This window comes from Monodon monoceros, unplaced genomic scaffold, assembly GCF_005190385.1.
Source record: "Monodon monoceros isolate NGI ecotype Baffin Bay Population unplaced genomic scaffold, NGI_Narwhal_1 Super_Scaffold_10, whole genome shotgun sequence".
Classification (NCBI taxonomy): Eukaryota; Metazoa; Chordata; class Mammalia; order Artiodactyla; family Monodontidae; genus Monodon; species Monodon monoceros.
Window position 1 is genome coordinate 47,875,410 of NW_021703766.1, and position 19,848 is coordinate 47,895,257.

Sequence of the window (19,848 nt, forward strand, 5' to 3'; positions counted from 1 at the left end):
AATGATGGCCATTCTGACTGATGTGAGGTGATACCTCATTGTAGTTTTGATTTGCATTTCTCTAATAATTAGCAGTGTTGAGCATCTCTTCATGTGCCTTTTGGCCATCTGTATGTCTTCTTTGGAGATGCCTATTTAGGTCTTCTGCCCATTTTTTGATTGGGTTGTTTGCTTTTTTGATATTAAGCTGTATGAGCTGTTTGTATATTTTGGAAATTAGTCCCTTCAGTAGCATAATTTGCAAATATTTTCTCCCAGTCCATAGATTGTCTTTTCATTTTTTTTTATGGTAGGATCAGAAGTCTTTATGGCAGGGATACTGTGTTTGGTTGTGCTGGTTGTTCACTGTCCAGTGGCTGCTGGCTGACAGTCCTGCTAGTAGCTGCAGTCTACTCCAAGCTCTGCTTACCAAGCTGTATGTGAGCACCTCTGCCTGGGAGTATGAGTGCTCATGTGTAATTTCTGCAGAGATCCACATGGGCTCCTGACAGCCCTGGCCTGCATCTCATGGCTTCTTTGTCCTTCCCTAGTTATGCCTTCTCAGGAATCTGACCTTCCCCGGAAGGAGTGGGAGAAAATGACTGAGTTTCAGGTAAGTAAGGCATTGCTTTCTGACTCCTAAGGGATTTTATTTCTCAAAGATTGGACACACCTTTTTTCTCTTCCTTGGAAAGGTTAATGAACACGACACACCTTGCGTGCATGTTGTGTGCCAGACTGTGCGTTTTGTTTGGTTTATTTTATCATCTTTATTTCACAAAGCAATCTTTGAAAAATTGTGGAAACTTGGAATAGAGAAAGATAATTTACCCTACTACTCTGTTTACAAACTACCTCTTTTTGCTTTCTCATATTCCTTTTCCCTCAGGCATTCACAGCTATGTATTTGTAATATTTGAATTGATGGGACATACTTATAAACATTAGATAAAGGTTTAATATCTCTAATTCTCATTAAAATTAGTAAAATAAAGTAAGACCCAACTGGAATATGAGTAAAAGAAAGAAAAGGAGCGTCACAATAATGGAAAGTAAATTCATGAAGAAAATAATTTAATAACTAAATGTGTACAAACGTTAATGAAAGCTTTCTATTTATTTATTTCACTTAGATTGTTGAAGGTTTTCTTTTTTTAAAAAAACGGAATTATGTCTTATTTGGCCAGTGTAGAGATTCAGGAACATTTGTACTCCCTCATATGAAAGGTGAAGTGGGAAAACCTTTTGAGGCGGAAATCTGCCATTATGCTTTCAGAAATTTTAAAGTGCAGTTGCTACTCTTGGTCGAGCTCTCTGCTCTCTGTGAAAGGCTCTTTACAGCAGATGATGGCCGGTGAAAGTCTGTAACTAAGTGTGCTCTCTTTGGGTTGGTTAAAGCTGCGTCATCAGTTCTAAGGAGTACTGTACTGTGCACTCCCAAAATGGATGCAAGGGATTTTAATGATACTGCTTGCTCCAGTTTATTGAGCACTTCTTACGTGCCAGGCACCATTGTACGTGCTTTACACATGTTCACTCGTCTCATCCTTTCAAACACCTTGTGATTTAGACACCATTATAGGGAAGAGGAAGTTAAGATAGTGAGAGAGGAATTTGCCCAGGGTCCTGTCATTAAAACCTTGAAATTTGAACTCGCCCTGTGCCTTCACCAGCTGTGCGTGTGGCAGCAGGTGGTTATGGCTTTTGCCTTGAAAGCACAGGTGAGGAGCTGTGTACCTGTCCTGGAGGGTTGCGGAAGGCCTGTGAACTTTGCGAATATTAAAAGCAGAGATAGAGTGGGACAGCGGGGAGGTGACATCACTGTCACTGAGAGGGGCAAGTGTTGGGACTGAAAACTGCCTGGAGTCCCTCCAAATCGGTAACCATTTTTTGGGTTAATCTTCTTTATGCTTCTCGATGCTGCCCTTCTTCCAATGGAGGTTGTGAGATTGAGGTGACATGTGTTTGATGTCGTAGGAGGCGGTGACCTTCAAGGACGTGGCCGTGACCTTCACCGAGGAGGAGCTGGGGCTGCTGGACTCTGCCCAGAGGAAATTGTACAAGGATGTGATGGTGGAGAACTTCCGGAACCTGGTCTCAGTGGGTGAGGACGGGCACTCTCTGACCCTGAACCTCAAGTCTCTTGAGAGTGTCTGGTCCTCAGCTGTTCAAAGCTTTGGACCTTGTGAAGTGGTTCCTTGACCTTGAAGACACAAGTTTTTACAATCCATAGGTTTTTCTGATCCCTCTCTGCTCAGGCAAAATTCCATCCGGGGTGATTTTGCCTCCTTGGGGACATTTGGCAATGTCTGGAGACAGTTTTGATTGTCACAGCTGAGGGAGGGGTGCTGCTGGCATCTAGTGGCTAGTGGTGCTGTTAAACGTCCTACGATGCACAGGACCACCTCCCCCCACCACACAGAATTAGCCAGTGCAGAATATCAGTAGTGCCTCAGCTGAGAAACCCTGTTTTAGATGAACTATAAACGGGCAGCTTAGCTTCTATACTTTGTCTTTCAGGTACTTTGGTGGATCTTGGAGTCAACTTAGTTCATTGTACTGGCATTATTTTTTTTTTTCAGTGAAATAGAATAAAATGGAATAAGAATAGAAACTGTCAGAGTTCCTTATCAAGACCCCCTCACACTGTAGCAAAAACTGTGACCATTTGCAGTAAGTGGTATGAGAGTGTGGGAAATATGATAAAAACAGACATTGGTTAAATCTAATTTTATCTGTATGTAGACATGAGCTAGGTTGTGACCTCGATTTGCTTTTCTTTCTTTGATTGAAGTATAGTTGATTTACAATGTTGTGTTAGTTTCAGGTGTACAGCAAAATGATTCAATTATATATATATTCTTTTTCAGATTCTTTTCTCTTACAGGTTGTTACAGAATATTGAGTATAGTTCCCTGAATTCATTTCTTATTACAGTTTGTGATCACTTGAGGGTTAAGAACTTGGACAAAGATCTATTTAAGCTGTGTGTTCATCTTAAATATATATATCTGCCTTTTCATAGGACATCTTCCCTTCAAGCCAGATATGGTGTCCCAGTTGGAGACAGAAGAAAAGCTTTGGATGATGGAGAGAGAAACCCAAAGAAACGGGCATTCCAGTGAGAACAGCAAAGCTATTATTTCAGGTACCAGCTAATCTTCTCTCCACGTCCGTGACGACCGCTCTTGTCCACGTGCTGTCATCTCTTGCCTGGACTGTGACAGCTTCCTCCAAACTGGTCTCCATGCTTCCGCTCTTGCACTCCTGTAACCTCTTCTCCACATGGTAGCCAGACTGGTTCTTTAGAAAGCAAGTAAGATCATACCATTCCTCTGTCCAAAACCCTCCCAAGGCCTCCCCTTTCACTCTGAGTCCTTACAGTGGACTGCAGGGCCCTACCTGATCTGGCCTCCTCACTGAGTTCCTCTTTGATCACCCATCCTTTTACCCTTTCTTAGATCATTCATGCCATCCTGGCCCCTTTGGAGTGTTTTCTTGTTTCCCAACCTTCAACTAGCTCTCTGCCTCAGTGTAGAGGCCCGCAGCCACTCCCTTACTTACTCAGGTCTTTGCTCAGATTTCGTCTCATCAGACAGACTTTGTGTGTCTGCCCCATTTACAGTGCCATTCTCTCTCCATTCTCCGTGCCCTCATCCTGCCTTATTTTGTATCGAAGCACTGATAACCTCCTGACCTCGTAACTTGTCTTTATTTACTTGTTCCTCATCCGTCTCCCCTTGAAAGTAGGAATTTGGGCAATTGTATTTCCTGTCTCTACCCAAAGCCTCCGATGAGCCTTCTGCATAGTAGATGCGCAGTACGTAATTGTTGAATGAAGATATTACTTTAAAAATTACTATTTTTGGGCTTCCCTCGTGGCGCAGTGGTTGAGAATCCGCCTGCCGATGCAGGGGACGCGGGTTCGTGCCCCGGTCCGGGAAGATCCTACATGCCGCGGAGCGGCTGGGCCCGTGAGCCATGGCCGCTGAACCTGCACGTCCGGAGCCTGTGCTCCACGACGGGAGGGGCCACAACAGTGAGAGGCCCACGTACCGCAAAAAAAAAAAAAAAAAATCCTATTCTTTTGAGTAAAAGTGAGGAAGCTCTCCTCACAGCTCTTCCTGACCTATGACCCCAGCCTTCTTCATCTGTGAAGACCACCTCATCCTCTGGATCCCCAGCCATTGTTTCACTTTTCTCCCCAGCCTTTCAAGGCCCTCTGTTCTCCTGCCTTTGCTCAGATCCTCACTGTTTACTTCACTGTTTGACCTCCTCTTCCTTTCTCTCCCCTTCCTTCCCTTCTCTTTAATTTGCATATTCCTCAGTTCTACCCATTTAAAAACATCAGATATTCCTAGGGAATGTAAATGTATATGCTCTCCCTCTGCCTGAAAAACGAAGGAGAGAAGCTTATCTGCAAACATGATAGATTAGGCCCTGAATTCTGAGAGTGGTTAATGGATATAACCATCTGCATTTGTCCATCTCCCTTCTCATGTCTCCATGTTGCTTCACGTTTGATGCATTCAGGAATATTACTGGAAAGGGTCTCATCCTCTTATTCTTTTTCTTTTTTTTAATTGAAGTGTAGATGATTTACAATGATGTGTTAGTTTCACTGGGGTTCATTTTTATATGCAAACTGAACCTCAGGAATCATGATCCTACATATTGTTACACTTCAGTTTTGTGTCATAGACCAAGTCTTTTTATAACAAATCTGGTAGCGTTTTCTGCCACCCTTTCTCAAAGGTTTTTTTGACCTCTTCAGCATCCGCATGTTTCAGGATTTTGCAACCATGCTCCAAGTACAAATACTACCTAAAATGTTCTTTATAGGTCACTGGAGTGCAAAATAAAGAGCTTGTTTTTGTAGGGATTCTTTTTTTTTTTTAATGTGTTTATTTATTTTTGGCCGCATTGGGTCTTCGTTGCTGCGCATGGGCTTTCTGTAGTTGGGGCGAGCGGGGGCTACTCTTTGTTGCGGTGCACAGGCTTCTCATCGCCGTAGCTTCTCCTGTTGCGGAGCACAGGCTTTAGAGGCATGGGCTTCAGTAGCTGTGGCACGTGGGCTCAGTAGTTGTGGCTCACAGGCTCTAGAGCGCAGGCTCAGTAGTTGTGGCACACAGGCTTAGTTGCTCCGAGGCATGTGGGATCTTCCCGGACCACGGCTCGAATCCATGTCCCCTGCATTGGCAGGTGGATTCTTAACCACTGCGCCACCAGGGAAGTCCCGCATCTCCTTTTTTTACGGACCCTTGTGACTTCTTTGGGCTCATCTCAAGATCCTTAATTTAATCAAATCTGGAGTCCCTTTTGCTGTGTACATTAACATGTTCGCAGGTTCCAGGGATTAGGGCATGGACATCTTTAGGATGTTCAGTTAGCCTACCATACCCTGAAATGTGCACATACCTGTTGGGACTTGTTCAGTTTATATTATTTGAATGTAACTTTCTATTTAAGCAAATTAATCATTCAGGACTTGGTACCACTTTAAACATTTTAAGCCAGTGGCTTCCATACGTTTTTAACTATGACTCTCAATAAGAAATATTTTACATTTTGACCAAGTATAAATGTAACATACATGCATATTTATGTGTATGTCTACAGCTGAAACAAGCATTTTATATAGTGTTACCCTTACTGCTTGTGATATGCTTTTCATATTTTTATTTTTTCCACATAATTTCTTTTATTTATTGTTTTAAATTTAATTTTTATTTTATATTGGGTATAGTTGATTTACAATGTTGTGTTAGTTTCATGTGTACAGCAAAGTGGTTCAGTTATACATACACACATATCTATTCTTTTTCAGATTCTTTTCCCATATAGGTTATTACAGAATATTGAGGGGTTTTTTTCCCCTCCTTGGCCGCACCACGCAGCTTGTGGGATCTTAGTTCCCCAACTAGGGATCGAACCCGGCCCTGGCAGTGAAAGTGCTGAGTCCTAATCACTGGACCACCAGGGAATTCCCACTTCTTTTTCTTTGAAGTGTCACAATGTATGGAATGGATTTCACAGTTCACGAGTATATGCCCGCAATTTGAGAAATTCTGTTACAGTGGGGATGAAACAATGAAGAAATCAAAGTGCTTGTTTTCCTCATGATTGTTACATCCTAGTTCTTCTAAATGGGCAGGAAAAAATTAAGAAGTACATAGTAAATCAAATAATAAGTGCCATGGGGGAAAAGAAAGCAGAGTAAGGCAGATGGGAAGAGTGGAAGGTGTGTTGGGGTGGGAGGAATTATTTTATATGGGTGATAGGAAGGCCTCACCCAGTTGAGTGACATTTGAGCAGAGAGACCCGAAGGGAATGAGAGAAAAAGCAAGGTTCGCAGCTTCCTGGGCAAAAGCTTTCCAAGCTGAACATAACTCTCCCTCTCCTCCATTCAGAGTTGCCTTTGAGAATCTGTTCTCTTTCTTCTCCTCCCAGGTTCTTTCTCAGCTGTCCAAGGTTAGTTTTCCCTTTCCCCCTTCTTTTTACAGAGACCAGAGTCACTCCCAGGCTTAGAAAAATGAATGTTATTATCCCAACCGCTTCCCAAATTTACTCTTAGAAGATCATATCTACCAGGACCTAAAGTACTGTTTAATGTCTACAGTCTGTGCTTTCCTAACCTAATTCAGTAGAAGCCCACTTGTCATAAGCCTGCTAAGGAACAAGTGATTAGGCTTTTAATTGACGTTGCTGTAGGTTGGAAGGTGGTTGTCTTTGTTGCCCTGCAGCCATCCGATTTCAAACCTACGGTTCTTCTATTAAACCGTTAGACCTGTGGTTCTAAATAAGTCACATTTACAGAAAAGTCTCTTGACCCTGTTCTTCGCTTCCACTTACACGAAAAAACATAACAAAAGGATAAGTGGTGTGGTACAGACATGACCCTTTCCCTGGTTTTTTTAAGGCCTTATCCCTGAGTGTGAAATCCCGATGTTTCTGAACAAAGCATTTACTTGTCCTCACCTCTGAATATCGCTTTTTCTTTTAGGCAGCAAGAATCCCGATGAGGTGGAGACTCTTGGAAAAGTCACATTAAAATACCTTTCACGGGAAGAGCCGTCTTGCTGGCAAATCTGGAAACAGGTCGCAAGTGATTCAACGTGCTGTCTTCAGAGGAGGACTTCCCATTTCCTACAAGGTGATTCTCTAAAGGTTTCTGAAAATGAGAACCATATGATGAACCACAAAGGCGATAGTTCCAGTTACCTTGAAAATCAAGAGTTTTTGATTTCGAGAACCCAGGATTCCTGTGGGAATATGTATGTTAGTGAGTCAGGGAATCAGAGTAGAGGTAAGCAAATGAACGGGAAAAACAACCCATGTATATGTGAAGCCTTCATGAAGAAATCACCCCTGAGTGATCCTGTTACAACTGACACAGAAGAGAAACCCTGCAAAGGAGACACACTGTATCCCTGTAGAGAGTGTGGGAAAAGCTTCAGTGATAGCGAAGTGCTCCCAATTCATCCGAGGGTTCACCTGGGAGAGAAATGCTCCCATCTGCAAAGTCATCAAAGAATTCACCCGCGAGGAAAAGTCGATAAATGTCGTGAATCTGGCGATGGTTTCAATAGGAACTCCTTTCATCCCCGTCAATCTAATCACACGGGAGAGAAGTCCTATAGGTGTGACAGTTGTGGCAAGGGATTCAGTAGCAGCACAGGCCTTATCATCCACTATAGGACACACACAGGGGAGAAGCCTTACAAATGCGAGGAGTGCGGTAAATGCTTTAGCCAAAGTTCAAATTTTCAGTGCCATCAGAGAGTCCACACCGAAGAGAAACCGTACAAGTGCGATGAGTGCGGGAAGGGCTTTGGCTGGAGCGTTAACCTTCGTGTTCACCAGAGGGTCCACAGGGGTGAGAAACCCTATAAGTGTGAGGAGTGTGGGAAGGGCTTCACACAGGCTGCGCATTATCACATACATCAGAGGGTCCACACCGGGGAGAAACCCTACAAATGCGATGTCTGCGGCAAGGGGTTCAGTCACAATTCCCCTTTGATATGCCACCGGAGGGTCCACACTGGAGAGAAACCGTACAGATGTGAGGCGTGCGGGAAGGGCTTCACCCGTAACACAGATCTTCACATCCACTTCCGTGTCCACACGGGAGAGAAACCCTACAAATGCAAGGAGTGCGGGAAGAGCTTCAGTCAGGCTTCCAATCTTCAAGTCCACCAGAACGTCCACACTGGGGAGAAACGATTCAAATGCGAGACGTGTGGGAAGGGCTTCAGTCAGTCGTCAAAGCTGCAGACCCACCAGAGAGTCCACACAGGGGAAAAGCCCTACAGATGCGACATGTGCGGTAAGGACTTCAGTTACAGTTCAAATCTTAAACTGCACCAAGTCATTCACACTGGAGAAAAACCGTATAAATGTGAGGAGTGTGGGAAGGGCTTCAGTTGGAGATCAAACCTTCATGCTCATCAGAGAGTCCACTCAGGAGAGAAACCCTACAAATGTGAGGCGTGTGATAAGAGCTTCAGTCAGGCCATAGATTTCCGGGTCCATCAGAGAGTCCACACGGGCGAGAAACCCTACAAGTGTGGTGTCTGTGGGAAGGGCTTCAGCCAGTCCTCTGGTCTTCAGTCCCATCAGAGGGTCCACACTGGGGAGAAGCCCTACAGATGCAACATGTGTGGAAAGGGCTTTCGTTATAGTTCACAGTTTATATACCACCAGAGGGGCCACACTGGTGAAAAGCCTTACAAATGTGAGGAGTGTGGGAAAGCCTTCGGGCGGAGCCTGAATCTTCGCCATCACCAGAGGGTCCACACAGGAGAGAAACCCCACAAGTGTGAGGAGTGTGGGAAGGCCTTCAGTCTCCCCTCCAATCTTAGAGTCCATCTGAGTGTTCACGCTCGGGAGAAACTGTTTAAATGTGAGGAGTGTGGGAAGGGCTTCAGTCAGAGTTCTCGGCTTCACGCCCACCAGAGGGTCCACACAGGAGAAAAACCATACAAGTGTGACACATGTGGTAAGGACTTCAGTCACCGTTCACGGCTTACATACCATCAGAAAGTCCACACTGGCAAGAGTCTTTAAAAGTGAGAAGTCTGTTAGACTTCAGTCAGGATGCACATCTTCAAGGTTTTGGAGAGTCCATGCTGCTGATAAACTCTATGAAGTATTGAGAGTGGAAAGGGATTCCTTCAGATGGAATCTTCCCAGCAAATCCATTAAAATGGTGACATAGAACCATACGTAGTAACGGGAGAAATAGGTTGTAACCCTCTTGGTAAGATCCACGTGACATAAATGATCTCTCAAAGTGAATATATGCCTAAAGACTGTGTGTGAAAAGGATATTTGCCATATACTAACTAGTTTTTTTTTGAGGGGGGATGTCAAGGAGGGCTTTGGGGTTATTTTTCCATCAACTTCCATTTTATACTTGTTTACAGTGACCATTATTTTTACTAAAGCTGTAAAACTATGAAAAATGAATAAAATTACTAAAAATTTCCTGTAGCCAGGAATTTGTAATATGATTGCTTTATTTCATATGATACATTGGATTAAAATTAAGGAATAGATCCCCAGAGATGAACCTTTGATCTTCAGAAGTAAATACATATCTGCCGCAGATGTATATAAAGGAATGTTCATTGCATTATTGTTTATAATAGCAAGCATAGAAATAATCGGTTGGGTTGCCAAAGTATTTTATGATTTACTTATCCAGTGCAAATTGTTGCTATGGATGTTGGAAGATGTCCAGAATACATTAACCTGGAAAAACACAAAGCATGGAATTTTTGTGTGATCTCATTAAAAAAGAACAAAAAAGTATTTATTTTTACTTATCTCTAAATGATGGGATTTTGCTTGACATAAATTTTTACATTTCTTTAAACTTCGTTTTGAAATAATTTAAAACTTTCCAAATATTGTAAAAATTATATAAAATCTCTCATGTACCCTGTACTCAGATTCACCAGTTAACATGTTTGAGTCATTATTCTCTTTATGTGAACATGTATATATGCACACACATATTGACATATGCTTTTTTTTAACCATGAGTATGTTCCAGATTTCTTAGCCTTTGCATCTGAATACTTAAGTAATACTGTAAGAACAAGGATATTTACTTACATATCTACAGCACAAGTATAGCATTCAGGAAAATTGAATATTGATGCATAACGTCTAACCTCCAGATGTTATTCAAATTTTAGCAGTTGTCTCTCTCTCTCTCCCTCTCCCCCTCCTCCTTCCCTCTCTCTTTCCTTTTTCTTTATTTTTTTGGTAGGTGACAGGATTAAAATCAATTTATTAACAAATCTTCAAAGAAAGGTCTATATTTGCCTTCCACATAATTTGATTATTCACCATATGAATACCCAGTTGTTCCTATACCAATTACTGAACATTTCCCTTATTCCCCACTACTGTGCAGTGCCACTTTTGAAGAAAATCAGTAATCTGTATATGATTAGATGGATGTCTTGACTCTCAATTCCCTTTGATTGGTCTACTTTTCAATAATTTTACCAATAGCACACTGCTTCAGTTACCATACCTTTGCAACGAGTCTTGATATTTGGAAAACATTTTCTCATCTTGCTCTCTTTTTAGGTGTCTTGGCAGCTTCCAGTTAGGGTAATAGGAGATACAAACAGAACCACCCATGAAGTATGCTTTCCAAAAAAAAATAAACCTGAATCAAATTGAACCTCTAATTCTAACCACTGGTACACAGGAAATACATATGGAGAAATATTTGTGACAACATGAATAAAACTGTAGGGCATATGCTAAATGAAATAAGAGAAAGAAAAATAATGCATGGTATTAGTTATATGTGGAATCTAAGGGGGAAAAAAGGTCAAACTTAGAAACGTAGTGTGATGGTGGTGGTTGCCTGGGGAATGGGGGGAGGTTGGTTATAAAAAGGGTACAAACTTTCAGCTTTAAGATGAACAAGGTCTGAGGATCTAATCTATGGTGACTACAATTGATGATGCAGTATTGTACAGTTTAAATTTGCTAAGAGAGTAGATATTAAAGGTTCTCACTTCTCTCCCCCCAAAAGAGTTAGCTATGTGAAGTGATGAATGTGTTAATTCACTTGTGGGAGTCCTTTCACAATGTATATCAATTCATCACATATACTTTAAATATATTACAATTTTACTTGTCAATTATACCTCATAAAGCTGAAAAAAGTTGAATTTGTTACCGTTATCTGAGCAGGATACCCCACTTACGCACCTACATTTTGAATAATTGTGGCTCATTGATTTAGACCATCCTGAAGAAAAATAAAACATACTATTGTATTTACTTATTTTCCTATTGTGTTTATGGCGATTTTATTTGTTATGGTAACTTTACAAATTGAAGGTTTGTGGCAAACCTGTGTCAAGTCTACTGGTGCCATTTTTCCAACAGCATTATTTTTATATTAAGTTGTGTACATTATTTAACATAATGTAATTGCACACTTAGATTACATTATAGTGTAAACTTATATGCAGTGGGAAACTAAAAAATTCATACAACTCAAGTTTATTTCGATATTTGCTTTATTGCAATGGTCTGGAATCTAACACCAGATATCTCCGAGGTATGCCTGTATTCTAGACTTTTCTCTTTCAAAGTACGGTATTTCCTTCACTTCTTGCTAATTCATCTTCTTTCGTTTGCTGGAAAACTCCAGATTTCAAAATGAGCAATTAAAACCAACAAAAGTGGGAAAGTCGTTATTTATATTGTGGCTTGATCAAAGGTTACTTTTCCTTCTCCTGAGTCTTTAGCATCTTGGAATGAATAGCTCATGCTAGGTAAACATTGTCGGGGTCTACATGTATCCAGGCACAAGGAGAGTAAAGAAGGCAATAAACCGAGTTTGAGATCCTCTCTTCGCCTTTCTTTGCTATACAGCCACATTTACTTTTCAGTCGCACTTATTAGTAATGTAACTAAAACAACAACAACAAAAGGCCCTCCAGAAGAGAAGGAAGGAAGGAAAAGAAAAAGATCAAGCGCTAATAGCGTCTCCAAACTGACTGAACTGAACCGGCTTATATTTAAAAACAAAACAAAACAAAGCAAACAAAAAAAACGTGGCATTACTTTGCCGAGGATTCTGGGGAGTGTAGTCCAGCAGCGCCGGGTAGTCGGAGCCACTTCCGCTCTCGAAGGGAAGAGGAGTAGCCCTTGTTCCGCTGAGGGATTCTGGGAAGTGTGGTCCAGCAACGGCGTGTAGTCCGGGCCCTTCCGCTTCAGGAGTGAGAGGCCGCGGTTATCAGTACCTGCTGGGAGGTGAGTCAGTGCCTAGAACCCGAGTCTCTTCCGAGTCTGCCTGGGCGTGGAATCCGCAGGTGCCACCCTCGCCCTTGGGGAATAGAAGCCGTGGAGGGCAGGGGCGACGGTTTTCGTCACCTCGGTGTTTGGGGCTGTTCGCGCGTACCCGAGTTGTAGGCGGGCAGGGGTCGCGATCTCCGGGTTTGAGAGTCTCCGGACGCTCGGTTTCCCTCGCCTCCGCTACTTTCTGCACGCTCTGCGGTCTCTTAGGGATGTACTCTTCGTAGAGTTATTTCACTTTTCCATTTCTCGTCTGCAAAGTGGAGTTAATAGTAGTGCCTCCCTAGTAGGCATGTGGTGAGATTTACGTGATGTGAAAATGCTTAGAACCGGTCGCTGGCACCTGCGAAAAGGCGGTCGGTCGTTCTCAGTCTTTTATTTCTTTTGAGAAGCGCTCAGTCCTTGAAAGCCTCTGTGAGCCCGCGGTGGGTTCTGAGCTCCAGCTGTAGAGCCACTGGCTCTTCTCTGACCCCTGCGGGAAGAGGGGTTTTTCGTGGATTCCTAATGACCCCACGACCTTTTTTATTTTATTTATTTATTTATTTATTTATTTATTTATTTATTTATTTATTTATTTATTTATTTATTTATTTATTTATTTGCGGCACGCGGGCCTTTCACTGTTGTGGCCTCTCCCGTTGCGGAGCACAGGCTCCGGACGCGCAGGCTCAGCGGCCATGGCTCACTGGCCCAGCCGCTCCGCGGCATGTGGGATCTTCCCGGACCTGGGCACGAACCCGTGTCCCCTGCATCGGCAGGCGGACTCTCAACCACCGCGCCACCAGGCAAGCCCCCCACGACCTTTTTTAAAGGAAGGAGTGGGTCTCACCCCCAGCTGGTGCCTGGGGATGTCCGCTGTGATTTATCCTGGACCTGAGACACGATTATGATATCTTTCCTTTCCCGACCCTGATTTCTCAAAGAGGTTGCAGAGAGGAGGGAATGACCCATGACTCCTGGCAACATTGTCCCAACGTGAGAGAATTTATCGTGCTGTGTCATTTCTACTCTCAGTTGGGCAACAGATCTCCTTCATTCATTAGCAGATTTTTACTCCTGGGCAAATGTCGAATGTTTATAGAATAAATGGGAGGTTGGATGAGACGTGTTGATGAATGAGTAATAATAATTTGTTAATATAGTGAATGCCAGGTACTCTTCTACAGCCTTTATATGCATTAATTAGCTTAATCTTCATAACAAAGATGTGGTTATTATCTATATTTTACAGATGAGAACACTGATAGGTGAAGAATTTAAGTAATTTTCTCAAAGTCAAACAACAGAGAAGAGACAGAACTGGGAATTTGAATCCAGGCAGCCTGTGTTCTTGACCTTTAAGCCATACTCTTGAAACTGAGCGGGACACTCTGGGGCCTTCTTGGGGACAGACCTCCCCTACCCACCGTGTGTCCCTCACCTCTTGTTTATAAAAAAGCTTTAGTCTCCTAGGCCTTCCCTGAGTTCCAAAGAGCAAATTTAGTCAGAGAAGTGAGAAAACGCAGAAACAAAGGAAAACAGTCAAGCAAGACAAAAATAATAGTTTAGCCGTAAAACAAAGTCAAGGAGGACCTTTAGTTCCTCCTCAAGGGCTAGAGATAATATCCTGAGCCACATCCTTGAGTTGTTTTGCAGATACTAAACCCCCCACCACGTGGAGGAAGTTAACTGCATGCTGACCACCAGCAGGTAGATCCCAGATGTGTTGGAACCAGGTTGATGATTGAGATTCCCGAAACAGCACCCTGTTACCTCACCATCAGCCAGTCAGAGAATTGTGCATGAGCTGATCACACACCTGTGATCCCCTCCCTCACACTGTCTTTAAAAACCCTTCGCTGAAATCTATCAGAGAGTTTGGGTCTTTTGAACATGAGCTGCCTGTTCTCCTTGCTTGGCGTCCTGCAGTAAATGCTATACTTTACTTCACCACCACCTGGTGTCAGTAGACTGGCTTTGCTGCATGTCGGTTGGGTAACACTCTCCTTCAGTTCTAACATGGTAAATAACCCCTGTGAATGAAGGAGGGAGGGTCGTTTGGTAATAATTTAGGATCTTAGAGGACCTGAAGGCTGTGCTCATTTAATTATTTTTTTAATTTACTTTATTTATGTATTTATTTATTTTTGGCTGTGTTGGGTCTTTGTTGCTGTGCACAGACTTTCCCTAGTTGCAGCGAGCAGGGGCTACTCATCGTTGCGGTGTGCAGGCTTCTCACTGCGGTGGCTTCTCTTGTTGTGGAGCACGGGCTCTAGGTGCACGGGCTTCAGTAGTTGTGGTGGCACATGGGCTCAGTAGTTGTGGCTTTTGGGCTCTAGAGCGCAGGCTCAGTAGTTGTGGCTCACAGGCCTAGTTGCTCCGTGACATGTGGGATCTTCCCAGACCAGGGCTTGAACCTGTGTCTCCTGCATTGGCAGGCGGATTCTTAACCACTGCGCCACCAGGGAAGTCCTAATTAATTTCTTGTAATTTTATATGATGTTACATTCATATTCTGATTATAGAAGTAATTTGTGCTCTTCATAGAAAATACGAGAAATAGATGAAGAAAGCCAATAATTATCCATAATTATCCAGAATGTAGAGATAACTGTAAACATGTTAATGTATTTCTCTTTAGTTATTTCTTTGTATATATGTTTTTCTATGCTTCTCAAAAATTTTATCGTACTTGTAGTACTTTTATATTTGGTAACTTGTAATTATGAACATTTTCTAGCAAAAACGTACAGAAAATAATATAATGAATTCTCACATAGCCATCAACCCTTGTCAAACCTTCAACTGTTGTATACTGTTTGTCAGTCTTACATAATCCACCCTCCTTTTTTTTTTTTTGCTTGAGTATTTTAATACAAAATCCAGACCTTAAGTGAAGAGGATTTATACTAGATTATCGTAAATATAGAGAGGTCAAGAGAGAGAGAGGACATTAACAGTTCCAAAGTGTTCACATAGTAACTAGGAGAATGGTGGCTAGCGAGAAAGCTAGGGGCCCCCTTGAAAGAGTTGCAGTTAAAGAAGGTTATGGATTTTGTTTCTCATTTGGAATTTAATTTGCTCATGGTTTCCAATCGGTCTTGATTCCTATGTTGTGGGGACTGTGTCGTATTCTTTCTAGTGTGCCCAGCACTGTGACAAGGTTTACAGAGAGAAGTTATTCAGTTAAGTGTTTGTGGCTGGTACAGGTGTTCAGTTGGTAGATGGCTACAAGGGCCTGCAGCTCTGAGAGATGGTTATTTGAATTCCTGAAAATGGATTAAGTGACAAAACAATAAAAACGATCCACATAGGTATTACTTCTCCTTTATCTCACTCACTCTTGGCTATACTCAGAAGCCACGGCTTTTCAGAGTATTTACAAGTCGATATATAGTTATTGGTAATGCTTTTCATGTCCTAAAACAAATTTACTTAGAACAAACCAGGAGTAATGCACCATTTCTGTATTCATCACAAAGTCATAACAATAACCTGGTGGAGTTTATTGGGAGCTTATTACGAGTCAGGCAGAGTTTCCAGTGCTCTTCACGTATTAACTCATTTATTCCTCAAAATATCCCTGTTATTATCCCCATGTTATTACAAATGAGGCACAAGAGGATAATTGATGTGCACAACGTCACTCACCCAGGAACTACAGCACTAGAATTGAAACCGTCCTTCCTAAAATAGCACCTCCCCATCTCTCTCCATCCCCGTTTTCCCTGCCATATTTTTCTTAGCAGTGTCTACCAGTGGCTAGCACATTATATACTTATCTGTTGGTTGGCTTATTACCCATCCTCTACTATAATATCAGCTTCATGACAGCAGGGATTTTATCCACTGCTGTATCTTTAATATATAGAATTGTGCCTGGTACATGCTAGATAATCAGTAAGTATTTGTTGAATGAATGAATGAAAGATCCTGGTGAATAGTAATGAAGTGCTCAGCTAATATAATAGAGGATGTATCTTTATCAACCATTCATTCAGTAATTCACCTTTTTTTGGCCACCCCTTGTGGCAGACAGAATCTTAGTTCCCTGACCAGGGATCGAACTCGCGCCTCCTGCAATGGAAGCATGGAGTTCTAACCCCTGGACCACCAGGGAAGTCCCCTCAGTCATTCACCTTTTTTTTTTTTTAAACAAATCTGTGTTGAGTGCCTGCTTCATGCCATGAACTATTCTAGGCACTGGAGAAAGAGACTAAAACAATGCGGCCTACACTGCAAAAATGTGGATTGATATAAGCAAGATGAATAACTAAAATGTACATTAGGGACCTTCCTGTTGGTCCAGTGGTTAAGACTCTGTGCTTCTGCTGCAGGGAGCCCAGGATCGATCCCCGGTCGGGGAACTAAGATCCCACATGCTGCGAGGCATGGACAAAAAAAAAATAAGATGTACATTAATAAGATAGAGAGGGATGACCCTAAATATAAAAGGGCAGTGAACTGGAGAAGAAGGGAAGTGGTGGAGCAGGGGATTTCAAGTATATAAAGCATGTCCATGGAAGAACTCTGAGGACAGTGACATTTGAGTAAATACCTGATCATGTTGAATGAATGAATGTTTTAAAATAAATAAATAAATAGGGATTGCCTTATCCAGAGCCCATAATTATTCCTTTTATCAATATTTTACTTTTTATTTATTTATTTGGCTGTGCTGGGTCTTAGTTGCGGTACACGGGATCTAGTTCCCTGACCAGGGATCGAACCTGGGGCCCCTGCATTGGGAGCGCAGAGTCTTAACCGCTGGACTACCAGGGAAGTTCTTGAGCATTTTACTTTTAAGAATGACCTTAGTGTCGCTTGAGCAAAACCAGTAATTAGGACTCCGCGCTTCCACTTGCACGGGGCACAGGTTCAATCCCTGGTGGGGAACTAAGATCCCGCAAGGCGTGTGGCATGGCCAAAAAAAAAAAGAAAAGAAACCCAGAGGAAAAAATTGGAAGATACAATTCATCCTCTCCTCCTCCCAATCAGAAACAGCCTCAGAATTTTACAGCTCAGAGGAACCTCTGAGATGCACCAGTCTGATCCTTGCCCGACAAAGTGTGTCTTCGGTCATCCTTTGATTCCATGTGTTTTGAGCACTCATTATATTCTAGGCGTTGGGATTTAAAAAGTGTGTTAATCATCTCAGAAGTAAAACAGATGCTTCACCGCTCACCATCCCCTCGACCGCCCGCAGGCGGTAGAAGACTTCTGGGGACTGGGATTTGAAGGGTGAGAGGCGAGCAGAGCTGAGGCAGGCACCCCAGACCCCACTTGCTTTCTCCTTCTAAATATGGCGAAATGTCAGGTCTGCTTGCAGAACCGTGTTGCTGAGCAGAGCAGAGCAGGAGAGTGCAGCAAATATAGGGCCAGCGCAAGGGAGTTGGGGGTTATGAATGATCTGCCTTCCAAGCTTTGGGGAGAAGATACATTGCTCTCATCCCTACGGGAGTGCTTCTGCCTAAAGCAGCAGGACCCACGAACATGAGGCGCTATCATACATTTAACGCTTCTTCGCACGTATTCACTGAAACCTCTTGTCACCCCTATAAGCTCGATATTCTCCTTATCCCCGTTGTATAGATGTGGAAATAGACGCAAAGAGCTGTCAGAAGAGTCGGTAGAATCCTGATGCCCTGGCTCCATATCGCTCAGCAGGTCACTTTCAGCAGAGTGTGTACCCTCCAACTCCCCTTTCTCTCCTCCCCAAGGACACCCCTCCCATCTCTTCTGTGTGTTTGTGATTAGAGACACAGTGACTAGATAAAGAGCACGAGCTCCGGAGTCAGAGTTGGATTTCAGGTTAGTCAGTCCTCACCAGCTCTGTGATTATCAGTAACTTAATCTCATGAGTCCTCAGCTTCCTCATCCATTAAATGGGAGCAATAATCATACCATCACTTACTGAGAGCTTGTGTTATGCGCCAGGTACTGAGCCAAGGCTTTTTTCCCCCCTATTTTTTATCTTGAGATATAATTCACATATCGTAAGAGTCACCCTTTAGTATACTAAAGTATGCTTTAGTCACCCTTAAAGTATACAACTCACTGGTTTTTAGTATATTCACAAGGTTGTACAGCCATCACCACTGGCTAATTCCAGAACATTTTCCTCATCCCCAAAAGAAACCCCATGCCCCTGAGCTGTCACTTCTCACTTGCTGCCCTCTCAGCCCCTGGCAGCCACTAATTTACTTTCTGTCTGGATGGACTTGCCTGTTCGGGGCTATTGGACTTGCTCAGTTAATCCCCAAAGCACCCTTATAAGTTAGGATCTGTTATGGCCACTACAGTATTGTTCATTGAGACATTCTGTCGGACTTTTGTTTAAAATGAAAAAAAAACTAGCGGTCATATTTTAAAATAGTTTTTCTGGGCTTCCCTGGTGGCGCAGTGGTTGAGAATCTGCCTGCTGATGCAGGGGACACGGGTTCGTGCCCCGGTCCGGGAAGATCCCACATGCCGCGGAGCAGCTGGGCCCCTGAGCCATGGCCGCTGGGCCTGCGCGTCCGGAGCCTGTGCTCCGCAACGGGAGAGGCCACAACAGTGAGAGGCCCGCGTACAGCAAAAAAAAAAAAAGTAGTTTTTCTTTACTACAGTCAGCATGGCAGAGGGGGATGTGCCATTGAGACTCTTCTGGCTGCATGAAGAAAACTCACAAGTATTTATACTTTTTACAAAACCAGATACTGGTATCAATGAATCATCATTACAGGGCCAGAAATTATTAAGTAATATAGCCAATCAGAACTATGGACTTATCAGAGATAAAGGTGAAATATGGATGTTAAAAAAGACCCCTTGGGGCTTCCCTGGTGGCACAGTGGTTAAGAATCCGCCTGCCAATGCAGGGGACACAGGTTCAAGCCCTGGTCCAGGAAGATCCCACATGCCGTGGAGCAACTAAGCCCATGCACCACAACTACTGAGCCTGTGCTCTAGAGCCTGCGAGCCACAACTACTGAGCCCGCATGCCACAACTACTGAAGCCCACGTGCCTAGAGCCCGTGGTCCCCAACAAGAGAAGCCACTGCAAGAGCAGTTTTGTGATGTATAATATTTACCTGCTTTTCTGAAGTGGAATCAGTTATAAGTTTCCATCTATTCACACGTTTGACTTGCACATTTGAGCAATCCTGTAAGGAAGCACTGTTCTCATTTTGCAGGTGACAGATTTGAGGCAGAGGGAGGTTAATTAACTTAAGCAGCGTTAGTAGCTCTGTAAGAACAATTCAGTCTTCCTCCTGTGTTCCTCTCTATTCTCACACTCCTAGCACCTTCACAACGTTTCTGACACCAGATGTGGGTGGGTTTTTCCCCACACCGAGCAATTAATTCTACTTTACCAGCTGGGTGCCCTACAACTTAGCTCAATTCAGACACTCTTTTCCTGGAGATAGCTTCAGATCCCACAGGTTAAGGGCTCAGTCCCACGAGATCGCCCTCCCCCACCTCAGATGCCGTTTGCAAGTAGAAGGCCCCCAGGTTACCCACAACTTCTGTCTGACTTGGCTGCAAATCAGAGGTTTGCAAGACTCTTCCACTTTG

The 19,848-nt window shown here is 43.1% G+C and overlaps 1 protein-coding gene and 1 non-coding gene across 9 annotated transcripts in view; one reads left to right on the forward strand and one right to left on the reverse strand.

Annotated features, from left to right (window-relative positions):
• ZNF227 (zinc finger protein 227) overlaps nt 1–10,788 on the forward strand; it is a 42,781-nt gene extending 31,993 nt beyond the window's left edge. For all 8 annotated transcript variants that reach the window (XM_029241342.1, XM_029241350.1, XM_029241332.1 and 5 more), the window contains 4 exons: nt 531–592; nt 1,957–2,083; nt 3,005–3,127; nt 6,983–10,788. In XM_029241342.1, the coding sequence (XP_029097175.1) occupies nt 531–592; nt 1,957–2,083; nt 3,005–3,127; nt 6,983–9,045 (2,375 nt within the window). In that variant the 3' untranslated portion in view covers nt 9,046–10,788. The remainder of the gene's footprint in view (nt 1–530; nt 593–1,956; nt 2,084–3,004; nt 3,128–6,982) is intronic.
• A 6,212-nt stretch (nt 10,789–17,000) lies between these two features.
• On the reverse strand, nt 17,001–17,073 carry TRNAG-CCC. The gene has a single exon. It is a non-coding gene; the product is annotated as a tRNA-Gly (tRNA).
• Nucleotides 17,074–19,848: the final 2,775 nt, after the last annotated feature.